An 18,787-nucleotide genomic window follows, 5' to 3' on the forward strand; every position below is an offset into this window, starting at 1 on the left:
CAGGAGCATCATTGGACTCCCAAACTTCTGAAGCTTTTGAGAAAGATCTTCAAGCACAGACTGGAAAGTCACTCAAAAGAGGCAGAGATGATTCTTTCAATGTTCAAGATTATCAACCCAAACGACTCAGACATCCTGAACCTGTCAATCATTACCAAGTCCCTAGCCTATCTGAGGAGCCTGACCACCTCACAAACTGGCTGGCTCTAGACCCTCACAGACAAAACTTAGGTTATAGGAGAAGACGTGGAACATCTACCGCACGGCCTTCTGAAGAGGAAAACGATCAGAAAAAGAGAACAAAAAACTTTGAGATGGGACCAGTTTTGACAAAGGTACCCACAGAATCTCCGGTCTTATGGCAGTCTCATCCACAACCCCCAGCTCGCCCCGTCCATGAATCTGCTTCACAGAATGTCTCTGCAGACAAACATTTAGAAGAACTACTGGAGTCTGTAACTCCTGCTGCCCCTGAGGACATATTTGACATTCTTGAAATAAATACTGATAACTTTTTTAATGAAAGTCCAGGAGCATCATTGGACTCCCAAACTTCTGGAGCTTTTGAGAAAGATCTTCACGCACAAACTGGAAAGTCACTCAAAAGAGGAAGAGATGATTCTTTCAATGTTCCAGATTATCAACCCAAACGGCTCAGACAAGATGAAAACAAAAATCCTGAACCTTTCATTCAGTACCAAATATCTCACGTACCTTCAATGTCTGAACCAGTTCACTCAAACTCTCAAGAGATGAGCACAGCTCTACAAGAGATTCCAGAAAACTGGACTTTTAGGAGCAGCAATTATTATCCACAAGGCTTTGAAGAGGCAGCTTACACCAATGTTGGATCTGAACTGACAGAGAGGAGAGCAAATTTTGAGATGGAACTAAATGTTGAGGAAGAACCAGAAGAATCTTCCTCTTCATGGGAGGAAGAACCATCACTACCTCAGCTCCTCAGAGAATGTATTTCAGAAGATTTCTGTGATGAACTCTATTTTGATGATTTTCTGAAATACATCAACTAAAGTTTTAAAACAAAATTCAAAAACATTGTAGACATCCAAAAAAAAAAAAAAAAAAGTTGGCAACACAATAAAAGCAGATGTTACAAATTAACATTATTGTTCATTGGTCAATAGTTTTAGTTTTAATTTTGTTTAATTCCAGTTTTTATGTAAAATATCTATTCTTTGAATTTACAATCTTTTTTTTCATCCTAATTTGACCCCATAAATCAAATTAGGAAATCATCAAAAACAGTTAGAAAAGCTATTTTTTAATACATTGTTTATTTTTATTGATTTAGTCTTGTTTCTGTAGTTAAAGGGTTAATGGTATTTACAATAAATTGTTTGAAAATTGAAAATGTAAAAAATATTGGGTGAACAAAGATCGTACACATCACTGTAGTATGATGGTATGGGGGAGGAATGAACAATGGTGGCTGGGCGCTCCCTCACTGATAGGGGGAGGAGCTCGGTCACCGGGAGAGAACTAGGAGTAGAGCCGCCGCTCCTCCTCATCAAGAGGAGCTAGTGGAGGCTCGAGCATCTGGTCTGGATTCCTCCTGGACACCGAGGTGTTCCAGACATGTTCCACTGGGTGGAAGCCCCGGGGAAGACCCAGGACACACTGGAGAGACGATGTCTCTCAGCTGGCCTGGGAACGTCTCAGGGCAGCCCCCAGAAGAGATGGAGGAAGTGGGCGGGGGGAGGGATATCTGTGCAAGTTGTGTGGAAGTGTTTTTTCTGCACAAATCTCTCTATGTGCAGAAATAGTTTTTGTGTTCCTTTGTGTATTAGTGGGTTCTCTCCGGGCGCTCCGGCTTTCCCTAGATTCTAAAAAAGAATTTATTTTTAAGTGAATTGGGCATCTTTGCTTAGACTGCTGCCCCCCTGACAAAGTCCCAGATGAGCGAAAGAAGATGGATGCATTGATGGATGGATGGATGGATGGATGGATGGATGGATTTTTTTTTCTGCACAAATGCCTCTATGTGCAAAAATAGTTTGTGTTCCTTTGTGTATTAGTGGGTTCTCACCGGGTGCTCCGGCTTTCCCTAGATTCTAAAAAAGACTTTTTTTAATGAATTAGAGGCTAAACAATATGGTCAGTGTCTGCTGTGGGCCATAATAATAACAATTAAAAATAAATAATAAAATACACAAATTGATTAATAAATAAATAAATAAATAAATAAATAAATAAATAAATAAATAAATAAATAAATAAATAATTAAATAAATAAATAAATAAATAAATAGACAAACAAACATCAGTCACCAAAATGTATAGATAATGAACCAAATTAAAGTTTGGCAGTCTTGTGGGTTTTCTCCGAGATCTTCGGCTTCCCCACGTTAGTTGTTAGTGATTGGCTAGTGACTGATAAATATCCCCTCCCTGAATCGCCACCTTATCGTGGTGGAGGGGTTTGCGTGCCCGAATGATCCCAGGAGCCGGTAGCCGGGTGGTGTTTTCCACCTCAAACTGGAACTGGGAGATTGGCCAGACTAAGGGCGATTCAAACAAATACCTTTTCAGTACTAGGTCCACTTACTCCCCCCAATAAGAGTTACCAGTGCCCCACCCTGGAGCCAGACTAGTCAGTTCTTGTCTGGTGGCTTTTAAATCCTCTGGGACAGTGGACAGTGGGGCAGTGGACAGCAGGCATGTTGTCCTGAAGGCCCCCAAAGCAAAAGATTTTTCTGTAGTTCCTCTTCTGACTTTGGTTGGTTGTTGGTGATAGATGTTGGAGCAGGACGAGTGACGGTGGAACACTGGCTTTATCCACCTTTGGTTAGACGCTTCACAGTGGATCACTCAATTGTCTGTCTCCAATGAGTCCTCAATCCCCAGAGAGAAAAAAACAAGAACTCCTTCCCCTTGTCTTTGTGGCAGATGAGGCCACTTCCCACTGCAGAGAAACCCCATGCAGTCATTCCCTGGGTGCCTCCTTTCCCGATAGAGGTGCATCTTCGACTACGACTTATCCCCAGCCCGCATGCTTGTAAAGAATATCTTCAGGATGTTCTCTGCACAGTAGGGTCTGTATTGGCGCCTGACTGAGGATCCAGAGCAGAGTATAAAGTTCTCGTGTTCTGCACAGCTTCTCATCAGCACAACAGGAACCTGCAGAGATGAGGCTGTGGTAACTGAAGACGAGCTGCTGCAAGGTATAAAATAGGTTGCTGCCAACAGAGAGGCTCTCCAGCTGAGAGACTCCTTCATAATCCACTTTCCTGCAGAGGGAGCAGACCCATGGCATCTCCAGAATCCTGTTTTCTCTCCTCCAAGGACTGACCCACAACGGCTCTTTTGAGAGCCACCCACAGAACCTTTAAGAGCTTGATTCTCTTTTTTTCACAGTTTTTACTCCAAACTTTTAAAGTACTACATTAGTTGAAAAGGTAAGAAATTAAAACAGGTAAAATAGTACATTTGGAAAGGAGCAGAACTGCCCTCTTCCTCGTAAATTCACACTGCTTTACAGTACAGACCAAAAGTTTGGACATACCTTCTCATTCAAAGAGTTTTCTTTATTTTCATGACTATGAATATTGTAGAGTCACACCGAAGGCATCAAAACTATGAATTAACACATGTGAAGTTATGTACATAACAAAACGGTGTAAAACAATTGAAAATATGTCATATTCTAGGTTCTTCATAGTAGCCACCTTTTGCTTTGATTACTGCTTTGCACACTCTTGGTATTCTCTTGATGAGCTTCAACAGGTACTCACCTGAAATGGTCATCCAACAGTCTTGAAGTAGTTCCCAGAGATGCTTAGCACTTGTTGGCCCTTTTGCCGTCACTCTGCGGTCTAGCTCACCCCAAACCATCTGGATTGGGTTCAGGACTGGTGACTGTGGAGGCCAGGGGCCTCATTTATAAAACTTTGCGTAGGATTTGCGTCAGAAGTGGCGTACGGGTGAAACATAGGACGTGCGTACGCACAGAAATATTCGGAGTTATAAAACCGTGCGCACGCACATCCTACGCATCTTTCCCTTAATAAATCACAACCGATTCTAAATGCTGCGCAGCTTTTGCGGCTACATGACACGCCCATAGTTGCCCATAAATAGTCCGTGAAACGCCCACAAATTAATATTCATGGCTTGCTAAATCATGGCAAACACAGAGGGGAAATCAAAAAAACGTAACTTCACTCAATGTGAAGTAGAAGTTATCGTTGGCGAGGTGGAAAAGAGGAGAAAAGTGTTGTTTGGAGGGCACAGTGTGGGCATTACTAATGCCGAAAAGGCACTTGAGTGGCAAACGGTGGCAGACGCCGTAAATGCTGCAGCCTCACAACCTCGGACCGTGGCCGAAATAAAAAAGAAATGAAAGAAATGATCGGACATCAAAGTCGAGGCAAAAAAACGTCTAGCGCTGCATCGGCAGAGTGTGTCCGCCATGGGGGGGGGGGGGGGGGGGGGGGGGGGGGGCTGACCCCTCTTGATGAGAAACTGGCCGCTATTATTGGGGAATCCCTATTAAGTCCCCCTTATCGGCGTCCTCCTCCGCCTCAGTCACCTGACTGAGACGGAGGGGACGCCGACGCGCCAGGGTCAGGGTGACACAGGTAAGAGAAATAATTAAAATGAATGCAGTCAAGTCACATGTATGCAGGCTACACAATTCCAGTTTATTAATATAGAACCATTTTATTTTAGTTGCTGGGTGTTCCAGCGGGGCCAGTGGTTACGATGCTGCAGCTGAGCAGCCGTCTGGCCCCAGCGTCTCCACGGCACGCGGCTCTCAACCCTCCAGCAGTGGGCGTTTCCTCACCGATGCAGTCCTTGAAATGCAGAGGGAAGTCAGTAGTTCAATCAGAGAGGTGGCCAAGGAGTTGGGCGAAATCAACATCGCCCTGACTGAAATAAACTGCACGATGAGGGAATTCTTAAATAAATAACATTTTCCACACCTTTTGTTGTTCTTTACAAGCGACGCATCACTTCCAAACGCTGGCGCACAGCAGCAGCGTTTGGCTCAAATGCGTGGGGATGGGGTTCAGGGTCGGGGCCAACACAGCAATCAGCGCCAGGGGGTAGAAGCACGTTTTTAAGCTGGGCCACATTGTGTAGCACAGCACATGCCAGCACGATTTGGCACACACTGTCACTTTCACGTGTTTCTTCCATCTGCCGACGGTGTCGCCATTTCTCATTTCACCCGTTTTTGTGCGTACGCCTGGGTCAGAGCTTGCGTGGAGGACCGCACATTTTCCCGTCAAGTTTGCTTTTTATAAATCTCAACTATTGCGTAGAGAGTGGCGTACGCCTTCTTTTGTGCGTACGCAACGTTTATAAATGAGGCCCCAGGTCATCTGTCACAGCCCCCCACCACTCTCCTTGGTCACATAGCCCTTACACAGCCTGGAGGTGTGTTTGGGGTCATTGTCCTGTTGAAAAATAAATGATGGTCCAACTAAAATGAAACCAGATGGAAAAGCATGCCGCTGCAAGATGCTGTGGTAGCCATGCTGGTTCAGTATGCCTTCAATTTGGAATAAATCCCCAACAGTGTCACCAGCAAAGCACCCCCACACCATCACACCTCCTCCTCCATGCTTCACGGTGGGAACCAGGCATCTAGAGTCATCCGTTCACCTTTTCTGCATATCACAAAAACAGTGGTTGGAACCAAAAATCTCCAATTTAGACTCATCAGACCAAAGCACAGATTTCCACTGGTCTAATGTCCATTCCTTGTGTTCTTTAGCCTAAATAAGTCTCTTCTGCTTGTTTCCTTTCTTTAGCAGTGGTTTTCCAGCAGATATTCTACCATGAAGGCCTGATTCACACAGTCTCCTTTTAACAGTTGTTGTGGAGATGTGTCTGCTGCTAGAACTCTGTGTGCCATTGACCTGCTCTCTAATCAGAGCTGCTGTTAACCTGCCATTTCTGAGGCTGGTGGCTCGGATGAACTTATCCTCCACAGCAGAGGTGACTCTTGGTCTTCCTTTCCTGGGGCGGTCCGCATGTGAGCCAGTTTCTAAGTAGCGCTTGATGGTTTTTGTGACTGCACTTGGGGACACTTTCAAAGTTTTCCCATTTTTTTGGACTGACTGACCTCCATTTCTTAAAGTAATGATAGTCACTCTTACTTAGCTGCTTTTTTTCTTGCCATAAAACACATTTTAACAGTCTATTCAGTAGGACTATCAGCTGTGTATCCACCTGACTTCTGCACAACACAACTGATGGTTCCAACCCCATTTATAAGGCAAGAAATCCCACTTATTAAACCTGACAGGGCACACCTGTGAAGTGAAAAACATTACAGGTGACTACCTCTAGAAGCTCATCAAGAGAATGCCAAGAGTGTGCAAAGCAGTGATTAAAGCTAAAGGTGGCTACTATCAAGAACCTAGAATATGACATATTTTCAGTTGTTTCACACTTTGTCATGTGTATAATTCTACATGTGTTAATTCACAGTTTTGATGCCTTCAATTCAATTTTATTTGTATAGCCCAAAATCACAACAACAGTCGTCTAGATGGGCTTCGAAGTGAAACATGAACTCAAAAGGATCACGAATACAAAGAGTTCAATAGGAAAATACTAAAATGAACTACAAACTGACTAAGCCATACTGGCATCCCTGCCCTTAGACCCCCCTTCGCGGTAAGGAAAAACTGCTAAAAAACCGGATTCCGGAAAAAACGAAGAAACCTCAGGGGTGCCAACATGAAGGAGGGATCCTCCCCCAGGACGGACAGGCGATTTACCAGAACTCTTAGAAAATAATTAACTTATCTAACCCTACTACTACATATATAAAGTCCAGCAGACGAGCTTCATCCAGCCGTGGTTGGGGGGACAGTCAAGGGCGCGAGTCGAGCCGGAGACAGGAACCACAGCCAGGAGTAGGAGCGGGAGCAAAGGCGAGGTACACTGTCAGGAACAGGAGCACAGATGAGCCAACTGGAATCTGGAAGCACTCCCACTCCTCAGGAGGGGAGAAGGGAAAGAGGGACTCTACAAGTTTCATACTCATGAAAATAAATAAAACTCTTTTAAATGAGAAACTTTTGGTCCGTACTTTATAGGAGTGTGATTTTACACGGAAGATGGCAGTTCTGCTTCTTTCCAAATGTACTATTTTACCTGTTTTAATCTCTTACCTTTTGAACTACTGTAGTACTTTAAATGTTTGGAGTAACAACTGTGAAAAAGAGAGAATCAAGCTCTTAAAGGTTCTGTGGGTGGCTCTCAAAAGAGCCGTTGCGGGTCAGTCCTTGGAGGACAGAAAACAGGATTCTGGAGCTGCCATGGGTCTGCTCCCTCTGCAGGAAAGTGGATCATGAAGGAGTCTCTCAGCTGGAGAGCCTCTCTGTTGATACGACTTCCTAGCAAGAATGTTATAGAATGCCAGATTAGAATCACTCCCCCTACCTAAATCACCAAAGCAACCTGAATTTATATTTGTGCCAAAAAGACGAAATATTTTTTAGATGTTACTCAATATTTATATAATATTTATCAATATTTATATAATCAAATTGCCTAAGGGAGCCGGTTTAGCTCGTGCTGGTATGCGGCACCTTCCGTCCGTGGAACCAGGGTTCGAATCCATGCTGCTCCCTATTCCCTTCTCTACTTCTCTGTGCCAGTCCCATGCCCCGATCAATTGAGAGGGTTGCGTCAGGAAAAGCATCCGGTGTAAAACATTGCCAAGTTAACCATGCGACTCGTACTCAAAAGTTAGGATGATTTGCTGTGGCGACCCCTGATGGGAAAAGCCGAAAGAGAAAGAAGAAGATATAATCAAATTGCCTGTGGGTGTGGCTCAAGATTTTAAACACAGAGAAAACTCTCACAAACATGACATCACTGTGTGGATGATATAATGTAATGTCAGGTTATGTCATCTGACATCATGTGATGTCATGTCATGTGTGTCTCAGGTGTGTGACAAACACATGACACACACGTCATGTGATGTGTGTGTCATGTGATGTGTGTGTCATGTGATCTCTTTATACACTGGATGACATCACAATTATCAGTGATATCATCAGTATAATTCTCTGCATATACCCCATTGTATCTAACTGCTGCAATTGTAGCACAAACCACGATTCTATGGTTTATACTATAATTTTATTATAATCAAACGATTATGATGAACCAAACTGAGATGGATCAAGACTTTTTCGATGTCTTTGAAGTTATAGATTTAACTGAATTCCCTGACTCTGTAACTGCTCCTGCCCCTGACAACATGCCTGACACCCTTGTTGAAAATACTGTCAACCTTTTCAACGAAAATCCAGGAGCATCATTAAACTCCCAAACTTTTGGAGCTTTGGAGAGAAATGCTCAAGCACAGACTGGAAAATCACGCAAAAGAGGAAGAGATGATTCTTTAAAGGTTCAAGATTATCAACCCAAACGACTCAGACATCCTGAACCTGTCAATCATTACCAAGTCCCTAGCCTATCTGAGGAGCCTGACCACCTCACAAACTGGCTGGCTCTAGACCCTCACAGACAAAGCTTAGGTTATAGGAGAAGACGTGGAACATCTACCGCACAGCCTTCTGAAGAGGAAAGCGATCAGAAAAAGAGAACAAAAAACTTTGAGATGGGACCAGATTTGACAAAGGTACCCACAGAATCTCCGGTCTTATGGCAGCCTCATCCACAACCCCCAGCTCGCCCCGTCCATGAATCTGCTTCAGAGAATGTCTCTGCAGAAAAACATTTAGAAGAACTACTGGAGTCTGTAACTCCTGCTGCCCCTGAGGACATATTTGACATTCTTGAAATAAATACTGATAACTTTTTTAATGAAAGTCCAGGAGCATCATTGGACTCCCAAACTTCTGGAGCTTTTGAGAAAGATCTTCACGCACAAACTGGAAAGTCACTCAAAAGAGGAAGAGATGATTCTTTCAATGTTCCAGATTATCAACCCAAACGGCTCAGACAAGATGAAAACGAAAATCCTGAACCTTTCATTCAGTACCAAATATCTCACGTACCTTCAATGTCTGAACCAGTTCACTCAAACTCTCAAGAGATGAGCACAGCTCTACAAGAGATTCCAGAAAACTGGACTTTTAGGAGCAGCAATTATTATCCACAAGGCTTTGAAGAGGCAGCTTACACCAATGTTGGATCTGAACTGACAGAGAGGAGAGCAAATTTTGAGATGGAACTAAATGTTGAGGAAGAACCAGAAGAATCTTCCTCTTCATGGGAGGAAGATCCATCACTACCTCAGCTCCTCAGAGAATGTATTTCAGAAGATTTCTGTGATGAACTCTATTTTGATGATTTTCTGAAATACATCAACTAAAGTTTTAAAACAAAATTCAAAAACATTGTAGACATCCAAAAAAAAAAAAAAAAAAAAAGTTGGCAACACAAAAAAGCAGATGTTACAAATTAACATTATTGTTCATTGGTCAACAGTTTTAGTTTTAATTTTGTTTAATTCCAGTTTTTATGTAAAATATCTATTCTTTGAATTTACAATCTTTTTTTTCATCCTAATTTGACCCCATAAATCAAATTAGGAAATCATCAAAAACAGTTAGAAAAGCTATTTTTTAATACATTGTTTATTTTTATTGATTTAGTCTTGTTTCTGTAGTTAAAGGGTTAATGGTATTTACAATAAATTGTTTGAAAATTGAAAATGTAAAAAATATTGGGTGAACAAAGATCGTACACATCACTGTAGTATGATGGTATGGGGGAGGAATGAACAATGGTGGCTGGGCGCTCCCTCACTGATAGGGGGAGGAGCTCGGTCACCGGGAGAGAACTAGGAGTAGAGCCGCCGCTCCTCCTCATCAAGAGGAGCTAGTGGAGGCTCGAGCATCTGGTCTGGATTCCTCCTGGACACCGAGGTGTTCCAGACATGTTCCACTGGGTGGAAGCCCCGGGGAAGACCCAGGACACACTGGAGAGACGATGTCTCTCAGCTGGCCTGGGAACGTCTCAGGGCACCCCCCAGAAGAGATGGAGGAAGTGGGCGGGGGGAGGGATATCTGTGCAAGTTGTGTGGAAGTGTTTTTTCTGCACAAATCTCTCTATGTGCAGAAATAGTTTTTGTGTTCCTTTGTGTATTAGTGGGTTCTCTCCGGGCGCTCCGGCTTTCCCTAGATTCTAAAAAAGAATTTATTTTTAAGTGAATTGGGCATCTTTGCTTAGACTGCTGCCCCCCTGACAAAGTCCCAGATGAGCGAAAGAAGATGGATGGATGGATGGATGGATTTTTTTTTTCTGCACAAATGCCTCTATGTGCAAAAATAGTTTGTGTTCCTTTGTGTATTAGTGGGTTCTCACCGGGTGCTCCGGCTTTCCCTAGATTCTAAAAAAGACTTTTTTTAATGAATTAGAGGCTAAACAATATGGTCAGTGTCTGCTGTGGGCCATAATAATAACAATTAAAAATAAATAATAAAATACACAAATAAATAAATAAATAAATAAATAAATAAATAAATAAATAAATAAATAAATAAATAAATAAATAAATAAATAAATAAATAAATAAATAAATAAATAGACAAACAAACATCAGTCACCAAAATGTATAGATAATGAACCAAATTAAAGTTTGGCAGTCTTGTGGGTTTTCTCCGAGATCTTCGGCTTCCCCACGTTAATTGTTAGTGATTGGCTAGTGACTGATAAATATCCCCTCCCTGAATCGCCACCTTATCGTGGTGGAGGGGTTTGCGTGCCCGAATGATCCCAGGAGCCGGTAGCCGGGTGGTGTTTTCCACCTCAAACTGGAACTGGGAGATTGGCCAGACTAAGGGCGATTCAAACAAAAACCTTTTCAGTACTAGATCCACTTACTCCCCCCAATAAGTTACCAGTGCCCCACCCTGGAGCCAGACTAGTCAGTTCTTGTCTGGTGGCTTTTAAATCCTCTGGGACAGTGGACAGTGGGGCAGTGGACAGCAGGCATGTTGTCCTGAAGGCCCCCAAAGCAAAAGATTTTTCTGTAGTTCCTCTTCTGACTTTGGTTGGTTGTTGGTGATAGATGTTGGAGCAGGACGAGTGGCGGTGGAACACTGGCTTTATCCACCTTTGGTTAGACGCTTCACAGTGGATCAGTCAATTGTCTGTCTCCAATGAGTCCTCAATCCCCAGAGGAAAAAAAACAAGAACTCCTTCCCCGTGTCTTTGTGGCAGATGAGGCCACTTCCCACTGCAGAGAAACCCCATGCAGTCATTCCCTGGGTGCCTCCTTTCCCGATAGAGGTGCATCTTCGACTACGACTTATCCCCAGCCCGCATGCTTGTAAAGAATGTCTTCAGGATGTTCTCTGCACAGTAGGGTCTGTATTGGCGCCTGACTGAGGATCCAGAGCAGAGTATAAAGTTCTCGTGTTCTGCACAGCTTCTCATCAGCACCACAGGAACCTGCAGAGATGAGGCTGTGGTAACTGAAGACGAGCCGCTGCAAGGTATAAAATAGGTTGCTGCCAACAGAGAGGCTTTCCAGCTGAGAGACTCCTTCATGATCCACTTTCCTGCAGAGGGAGCAGACCCATGGCAGCTCCAGAATCCTGTTTTCTCTCCTCCAAGGACTGACCCACAACGGCTCTTTTGAGAGCCACCCACAGAACCTTTAAGAGCTTGATTCTCTCTTTTTCACAGTTTTTACTCCAAACTTTTAAAGTACTACATTAGTTGAAAAGGTAAAAGATTAAAACAGGTAAAATAGTACATTTGGAAAGGAGCAGAACTGCCCTCTTCCTCGTAAAATCCCACTGCTATACAGTACAGACCAAAAGTTTGGACATACCTTCTCATTCAAAGAGTTTTCTTTATTTTCATGACTATGAATATTGTAGAGTCCCACCGAAGGCATCAAAACTATGAATTAACACATGTGAAGTTATGTACATAACAAAACGGTGTAAAACAACTAAAAATATGTCATATTCTAGGTTCTTCATAGTAGCCACCTTTTGCTTTGATTACTGCTTTGCACACTCTTAGTATTCTCTTGATGAGCTTCAACAGGTACTCACCTGAAATGGTCATCCAACAGTCTTGAAGTAGTTCCCAGAGATGCTTAGCACTTGTTGGCCCTTTTGCCGTCACTCTGCGGTCCAGCTCACCCCAAACCATCTGGATTGGGTTCAGGACTGGTGACTGTGGAGGCCAGGTCATCTGTCGCAGCCCCCCACCACTCTCCTTGGTCACATAGCCCTTACACAGCCTGGAGGTGTGTTTGGGGTCATTGTCCTGTTGAAAAATAAATGATGGTCCAACTAAAATGAAACCAGATGGAAAAGCATGCCGCTGCAAGATGCTGTGGTAGCCATGCTGGTTCAGTATACCTTCAATTTGGAATAAATCCCCAACAGTGTCACCAGCAAAGCACCCCCACACCATCACACCTCCTCCTCCATGCTTCACGGTGGGAACCAGGCATCTAGAGTCACCCATTCACCTTTTTCTGGGTATCACAAAGGCACGGTGGTTGGAACCAAAAATCTCCAATTTAGACTCATCAGACCAAAGCACAGATTTCCACTGGTCTAATGTCCATTCCTTGTGTTCTTTAGCCTAAGTAAGTCTCTTCTGCTTGTTTCCTTTCTTTAGCAGTGGTTTCCTAGCAGATATTCTACCATGAAGGCCTGATTCACACAGTCTCCTTTCAACAGTTGTTGTAGAGATGTGTCTGCTGCTAGAACTCTGTGTGCCATTGACCTGCTCTCTAATCTGAGCTGCTGTTAACCTGCCATTTCTGAGGCTGGTGGCTCGGATGAACTTATCCTCCACAGCAGAGGTGACTCTTGGTCTTCCTTTCCTGGGGCGGTCCGCATGTGAGCCAGTTCCTAAGTAGCGCTTGATGGTTTTTGTGACTGCACTTGGGGACACTTTCAAAGTTTTCCCATTTTTTTGGACTGACTGACCTCCATTTCTTAAAGTAATGATAGTCACTCTTACTTAGCTGCTTTTTTTCTTGCCATAAAACACATTTTAACAGTCTATTCAGTAGGACTATCAGCTGTGTATCCACCTGACTTCTGCACAACACAACTGATGGTTCCAACCCCATTTATAAGGCAAGAAATCCCACTTATTAAACCTGACAGGGCACACCTGTGAAGTGAAAAACATTACAGGTGACTACCTCTAGAAGCTCATCAAGAGAATGCCAAGAGTGTGCAAAGCAGTGATTAAAGCTAAAGGTGGCTACTATCAAGAACCTAGAATATGACATATTTTCAGTTGTTTCACACTTTGTCATGAGTATAATTCTACATGTGTTAATTCACAGTTTTGATTAGGGATGGGAATCGAAGCCCCATGAAGCTCTCATGGGGCTTCGTGTAAATGTGCCAGAAAAATGAATGAAGCATTTGGGGCTTCGAAACCACACAGAACAGCGGCATCTGGTGGCAGACAGGACATATATCATCTACTCCACTAAGTTCCTTGCCCTTGTAACACTTCAGTGTGGAAATAAAACAAAGACAATGTTTGAAGATTTGTGAGAAGTGCTTGTGTTACATTGTGAATGCCATGTATAAAGTGAGAATGAGTGATTGTGAACCAGGGTCTAACATGACTGGGTGGGATACATGTTATAGATTTTTATTTAAAAACAGAATTTTCTCCACTGTGCTGGGCTTCAGCCTGTTTCGTCTTTGGCTGACGATTTCGCCAGCCTTGGAGAAGATCCTCTCACAAGGCACAGATGAAGCTGGTGTGCATAAAAACTTCATTGCCAGCTTGTAGAGATGTGGGTATAAAACCTTGTGGGTAACCCAGTATCTCAGTGGGTCCTGAGTCCTTGGGATGTGAGGTTCCTTTAAGTACCTAGAAGGACATTAATAGCCTATTGTCATGCACCAGTCTAAAATGAGCAGAAGTTATGATGAGGATTCTAATCTTTACTGTACCTCTGAACCTCCACTGTTGCACTGGCAGTTGTGCTGGTCACCTGCTGTTGAACCCCCACATGGCTGTCCAGCAGGGCCCAGAGACCACCATCTTCCTGCTGACTTGAAGGACTTTCTCTAGGTGGCGACTGTGGCTGTGCCTCTGGAAGTAGCGCCTGCATTGTTGCAGCACACTCTTTAGTGAGTCGCTCTATGGCCGTGTGGGCAGAGCCTTGGCTGCAGAACCCCAGCTCTTTAAACCTTGGGTCCAACAAGGTTGCCATTGACAGAGCAGTGACCTTCTCCAGAGCTGAAAACCTCTCATGGAGATTGTTCTTCAAGTTAGTGGCCAGTTTTTCACCAAGTGGGTGTGTGATCTGACCACACCTGCTTGAGATGTAATGTTTCAGCATTTTGACCATGGGAATGACTTTGGATGCTGACACTCGTTTTTCTGTCGAAAGCTCAACTGTGGCCTCTTGAAACGGTGAAAGAATGCTCAAGCAGTGGTGTATGGCCTGGTAGTCCTCTGAGGTGAGTGGAGGAAGGTCTGTATGGAGGGTGGCCAGAGCTGCCCCCAGTGGCTCTCTCTCCTTAAACAACCTTTCCAACATATTAAATGTGCTGTTCCATCTTGTTTCCACCTAAGATAAGACAGCAAGCACATTTTAAAGGAGAGAAGAAAGTAACACAATAAACAACTGCAAAAACATGTAAAATCTTAGATTTAAAAAAAAGAAAATGTTTCACCTCTTGTATTAATTTGTGCTCTGGCCTGGCCAGCTGTCGCTGCATCTCTGACAGCTTCTCCTTCGCTGTGGTGCTGGATTTAAAAAGACCGACAATCCTACGCCCCTTACTTCGGATATCCTCTAGTTCAGGGGTTTGGGCAAGGGACTTTTTCACCACCAAATTAAGCATATGTGCAAAACACATTATGTGCCGAAGCAGTAATATATTAGCACATGCAACCATGTTGGGAGCACAGTCTGTAACCAGGCCTGTCACCTGGAAGAAAGATTACATGTTCACAAATAATGTATATTAGGTATTGGGAGGCCATATTTTTTTTTGAACACACTTTATTCAAGTATGCAGATCAATTATTGACTTTTACAGCATAACGAAATGAACGAAGAACAAGTGGCATCTCAGCAAAAATGAAGGTATCAACAGGAGTATTTCAAAAACAGTTTCCCAGGACTTAGAAAATATTACCATAAAAGTAAATAAATAATGAAACAATAATTGACAAAGAAATATTACATTGTACACTGATTATGAGTGGAAAAGCTGCCCGTAAAGGTAAACAATACTGACCCGTTGCAAAAACACCCTATGCTAAAATTTATCCATCTGGCCAACCAAAGTGTTCAGTCACAGGAGTCCATAAGTCATAAAACATCTCTGACCTCAAATGAAGTTTAGCTGTTATTTTTTCCATCAAATAGACTTTCCTCAAAGCCTCCAGCCACTGTTCAAAAGTCGGGGGTGAGGTTTTAAGCCAAGATCTGGTAATCATCTTTTTTGCCACCAGTAGAAGGATTTGTATAAGTTTAACTTTTTTCTTTTCTATACCTTCTTCTGGAAGGATGCCTATTATATAGTAAAGTGGATTTAATGGCAAGTTGACCTGTGTTATAACTTTAATAATGTTTTGAATTCCTTGCCAATATGGTATCAGAACAGGGCAGTCCCAAAAAATATGTGTGTGATCTCCAATTTTATTGCATTTCCTCCAACATAGATCAGATTTATTTTTGTCATATTTAGATATGGTGTAAGGAGTCTTGAAAAATCTCATCATAATCTTCCAGTTGAACTCATTCCATGTAGGACTGTTTGAAATTTTATGAACCCCCTCACAGATTGTTTCCCACTTTTCATCCTCAATGACAATGTTTGCCTCCAATTCCCATTTTCCTTTCAGATCTAATGAATTATCTGACAAGTGTGCCTGCAGACATTTGTACAAATTTGATACTATCTTCTTCCTTGATTTATCAACAATGCTTTTGATCATTAACTGTTCTATTTGAGTTGGTGGTTGTCTCAAAGCCTCCCATTCCCCACACGACCTTAAGTAGTCCCTTATTTGCAAGTATCTGTAAAAATCCTTGGAATCTATACCGTATTTATCTTGTAATTGTTTGAAAGATTTTAAGATGTCTCCGTCAAATAATTGATGTATTGTTAATAAACCTTTTTTGCCCCAGTCTGAGAAACCAGGATCTATCTTGTTTGGCAAAAAGTCTGCTATTTTGGAAATTTTGAGTGCTCTTGAAGTTGTCAGGGGGGCGCCAATGTTTTTCCTCACAGTTGACCATACTCTCTGTGTACACAGTATCAAATTGTTTCTTATTTTGAGGTCTCTCCATTTTTTCTGTCCCAGGAATGGTGCTGTTTCAAGTGAAACTGAGGGAGAAGCATAGTTTTCCAGTTTTATCCAATTTGTATCCTCATCTTGGCTCACCCATTCAGCCAACCCTCTTAGTTGAGCCGCCCAATAATAAAGCTTGAGATTTGGTAATCCTAAACCGCCATCCCTCTTAGAACTACATAATATTTTTTTCCGAATGGGAGGCCATATTGATGAATGATTTTGTACTTTATTGATCTGGCTCGCACCTTCCCTTTAATTCCCCATTCTTCCATGAGAAGATTTTTGGCCTCAGCCAAGTGAGCTGCAGTGTGGGTTTGGGGAAACTTCAGAACCCCCAAGACCACAGAGGCCAGCTCCACCTAGAATGAACAAAGTCAAACTGAGATACATAAACCAAAGCATTGCACAAAGCAGGGGATACCTACCTCCTCGGTGATAAAATGGCATGTTACAGCCAAGTAAGCGTCCATGTTAATGGATGTCCACATGTCTGCTGTAAGGCTGACAGCAGAGGCCCTGCTAACCACATCTAAAGCCTTCTCCTTTTTGGCTTTGTACTTCTCCTCCACCATTGTCCTCAAGGCCTTCCTATTAGGAATTATGTAGGATGGGTCCAAAAGGTTGACAAAAGCCTAATAGTGACAAATAAAATACAGCTTATTATGTACACAAAAACAAATAATGTAAATGCTATATAATATTAGCCACCTTACCTTGAAGCCTTTGTCTTCAACAATTTAAAATGGTTGTGCATCCATTACAATCATATCCACCAATGCAGAATCAAGTTCTTGCTTTCTTGACACTGCAAAATATACATATGAAGAAAAAAAAAATATTAATTGTAGAAGCTGAGCCTCGAACCCGGAACCTCAGCATTCACATGTCACTGATTTTTCCACTTTTTCCACTACCATCTGTTTCAGTTCTTAGTGTGCCATTAGTTGGATATATTCTTATTACCAATACAAGGTGGATTGAAGGCTTGATTTGCCGACTGCGGAGTTTCAACATGATGAACGGAGCGGAGATGTCGCATCATGGAGGATGTACTATCATTAAATGCAAATTCATGTTTGCAAATCAAACATTGCACCTAAAAAAAAAAATGGAAAGAATAAAAATGATTCCTTTCAACTGACAGACATACCTATAAAACTGACATAATCAGCAATGGCTACTAATAAAATAACGTTAATAGTGTATTACCTTATTTGGAGAAATCAAGTTGAAATGATCCCAAGCCACAGAACGTTTTTTACCGGGTGCCATGACGTTGATTCTTACGATACACGGGAAACAACAGAACTGGTCGGGAAACGTTGTTTGGGATTCATCTGTATTTATAGACAACAGCGCGCCCTTCTGATCAAACACACCTGAGATCTGAAACCTGGTTCAGGTGAGTGATGCATTTGGCGCGTCATACGTCATCAATCACGTGATCTGCGCTGGTTGACACACGCTTTGAAACATTGTGCCGAAACACTCTGTTTCATGAAGGTGAACCGCGCGCCGAAGCCCCGTGTCAAACGGGCCATCCCTAGTTTTGATGCCTTCAATTCAATTTTATTTGTATAGCCCAAAATCACAACAACAGTCGTCTAGATGGGCTTCGAAGTGAAACATGAACTCAAAAGGATCATGAATACAAAGAGTTCAATAGGAAAATACTAAAATGAACTACAAACTGACTAAGCCATACTGGCATCCCTGCCCTTAGACCCCCCTTCGCGGTAAGGAAAAACTCCTAAAAAAACGGATTCCGGAAAAAACGAAGAAACCTCAGGGGTGCCCACATGAAGGAGGGATCTTCCCCCAGGACGGACAGGCGATTTACCAGAACTCTTAGAAAAGAATTAACTTATCTAACCCTACTACTACATATATAAAGTCCAGCAGACGAGCTTCATCCAGCCGTGGTTGGGGGGACAGTCAAGGGCGCGAGTCGAGCCGGAGACAGGAAACACAGCCAGGAGTAGGAGCGGGAGCAAAGGCGAGGTACACTGTCAGGAACAGGAGCACAGATGAGCCAACTGGAATCTGGAAGCACTCCCACTCCCCAGGAGGGGAGAGGGAAAGAGGAACTCTACAATATTCATAGTCATGAAAATAAAGAAAACTCTTTTAAATGAGAAACTTTTGGTCCGTACTTTATAGGAGTGTGATTTTACACGGAAGATGGCAGTTCTGCTTCTTTCCAAATGTACTATTTTACCTGTTTTCATCTCTTACCTTTTCAACTAATGTAGTACTTTAAAAGTTTGGAGTAAAAACTGTGAAAAAGAGAGAATCAAGCTCTTAAAGGTTCTGTGGGTGGCTCTCAAAAGAGCCGTTGCGGGTCAGTCCTTGGAGGACAGAAAACAGGATTCTGGAGCTGCCATGGGTCTGCTCCCTCTGCAGGAAAGTGGATCATGAAGGAGTCTCTCAGCTGGAGAGCCTCTCTGTTGATACGACTTCCTAGCAAGAATGTTATAGAATGCCAGATTAGAATCACTCCCCCTACCTAAATCAC

At 42.8% G+C, this 18,787-nt stretch overlaps 1 protein-coding gene and 2 long non-coding RNA genes across 4 annotated transcripts; all 3 read right to left on the reverse strand.

Moving 5' to 3' along the window:
- Nucleotides 1-12,026: 12,026 nt before the first annotated feature.
- Nucleotides 12,027-13,167, reverse strand: LOC144990146 (uncharacterized). Its single transcript, XR_013654110.1, has 2 exons — nt 12,339-13,167; nt 12,027-12,243 (listed from the first exon to the last, which is right to left on the reverse strand). It is a non-coding gene; the product is annotated as an uncharacterized LOC144990146 (long non-coding RNA).
- A 419-nt stretch (nt 13,168-13,586) lies between these two features.
- Nucleotides 13,587-14,942, reverse strand: LOC144981314 (zinc finger BED domain-containing protein 4-like). The gene is made up of 3 exons (XM_078942879.1): nt 14,640-14,942; nt 13,911-14,533; nt 13,587-13,827 (listed from the first exon to the last, which is right to left on the reverse strand). The coding sequence occupies exons 1-3, from the start codon at nt 14,862-14,864 to the stop codon at nt 13,593-13,595; spliced, it is 1,083 nt and encodes a 360-aa protein (XP_078799005.1). The 5' UTR covers nt 14,865-14,942; the 3' UTR covers nt 13,587-13,592.
- An 18-nt stretch (nt 14,943-14,960) lies between these two features.
- LOC111948804 (uncharacterized) lies at nt 14,961-18,565 on the reverse strand. 2 transcript variants are annotated; one of them, XR_013654114.1, is made up of 4 exons: nt 17,236-18,494; nt 16,986-17,077; nt 16,698-16,904; nt 14,961-16,631 (listed from the first exon to the last, which is right to left on the reverse strand). It is a non-coding gene; the product is annotated as an uncharacterized LOC111948804 (long non-coding RNA). The 2 variants fall into 2 exon arrangements; XR_013654112.1 differs by having other exon boundaries at nt 14,961-16,904; nt 17,236-18,565.
- Between the last annotated feature and the right edge of the window lie 222 nt (nt 18,566-18,787).

Source organism: Oryzias latipes, chromosome 2, assembly GCF_053564925.1.
Source record: "Oryzias latipes strain Hd-rR chromosome 2, Olatipes_Hd-rR_3.1".
NCBI lineage: Eukaryota > Metazoa > Chordata > Actinopteri > Beloniformes > Adrianichthyidae > Oryzias > Oryzias latipes.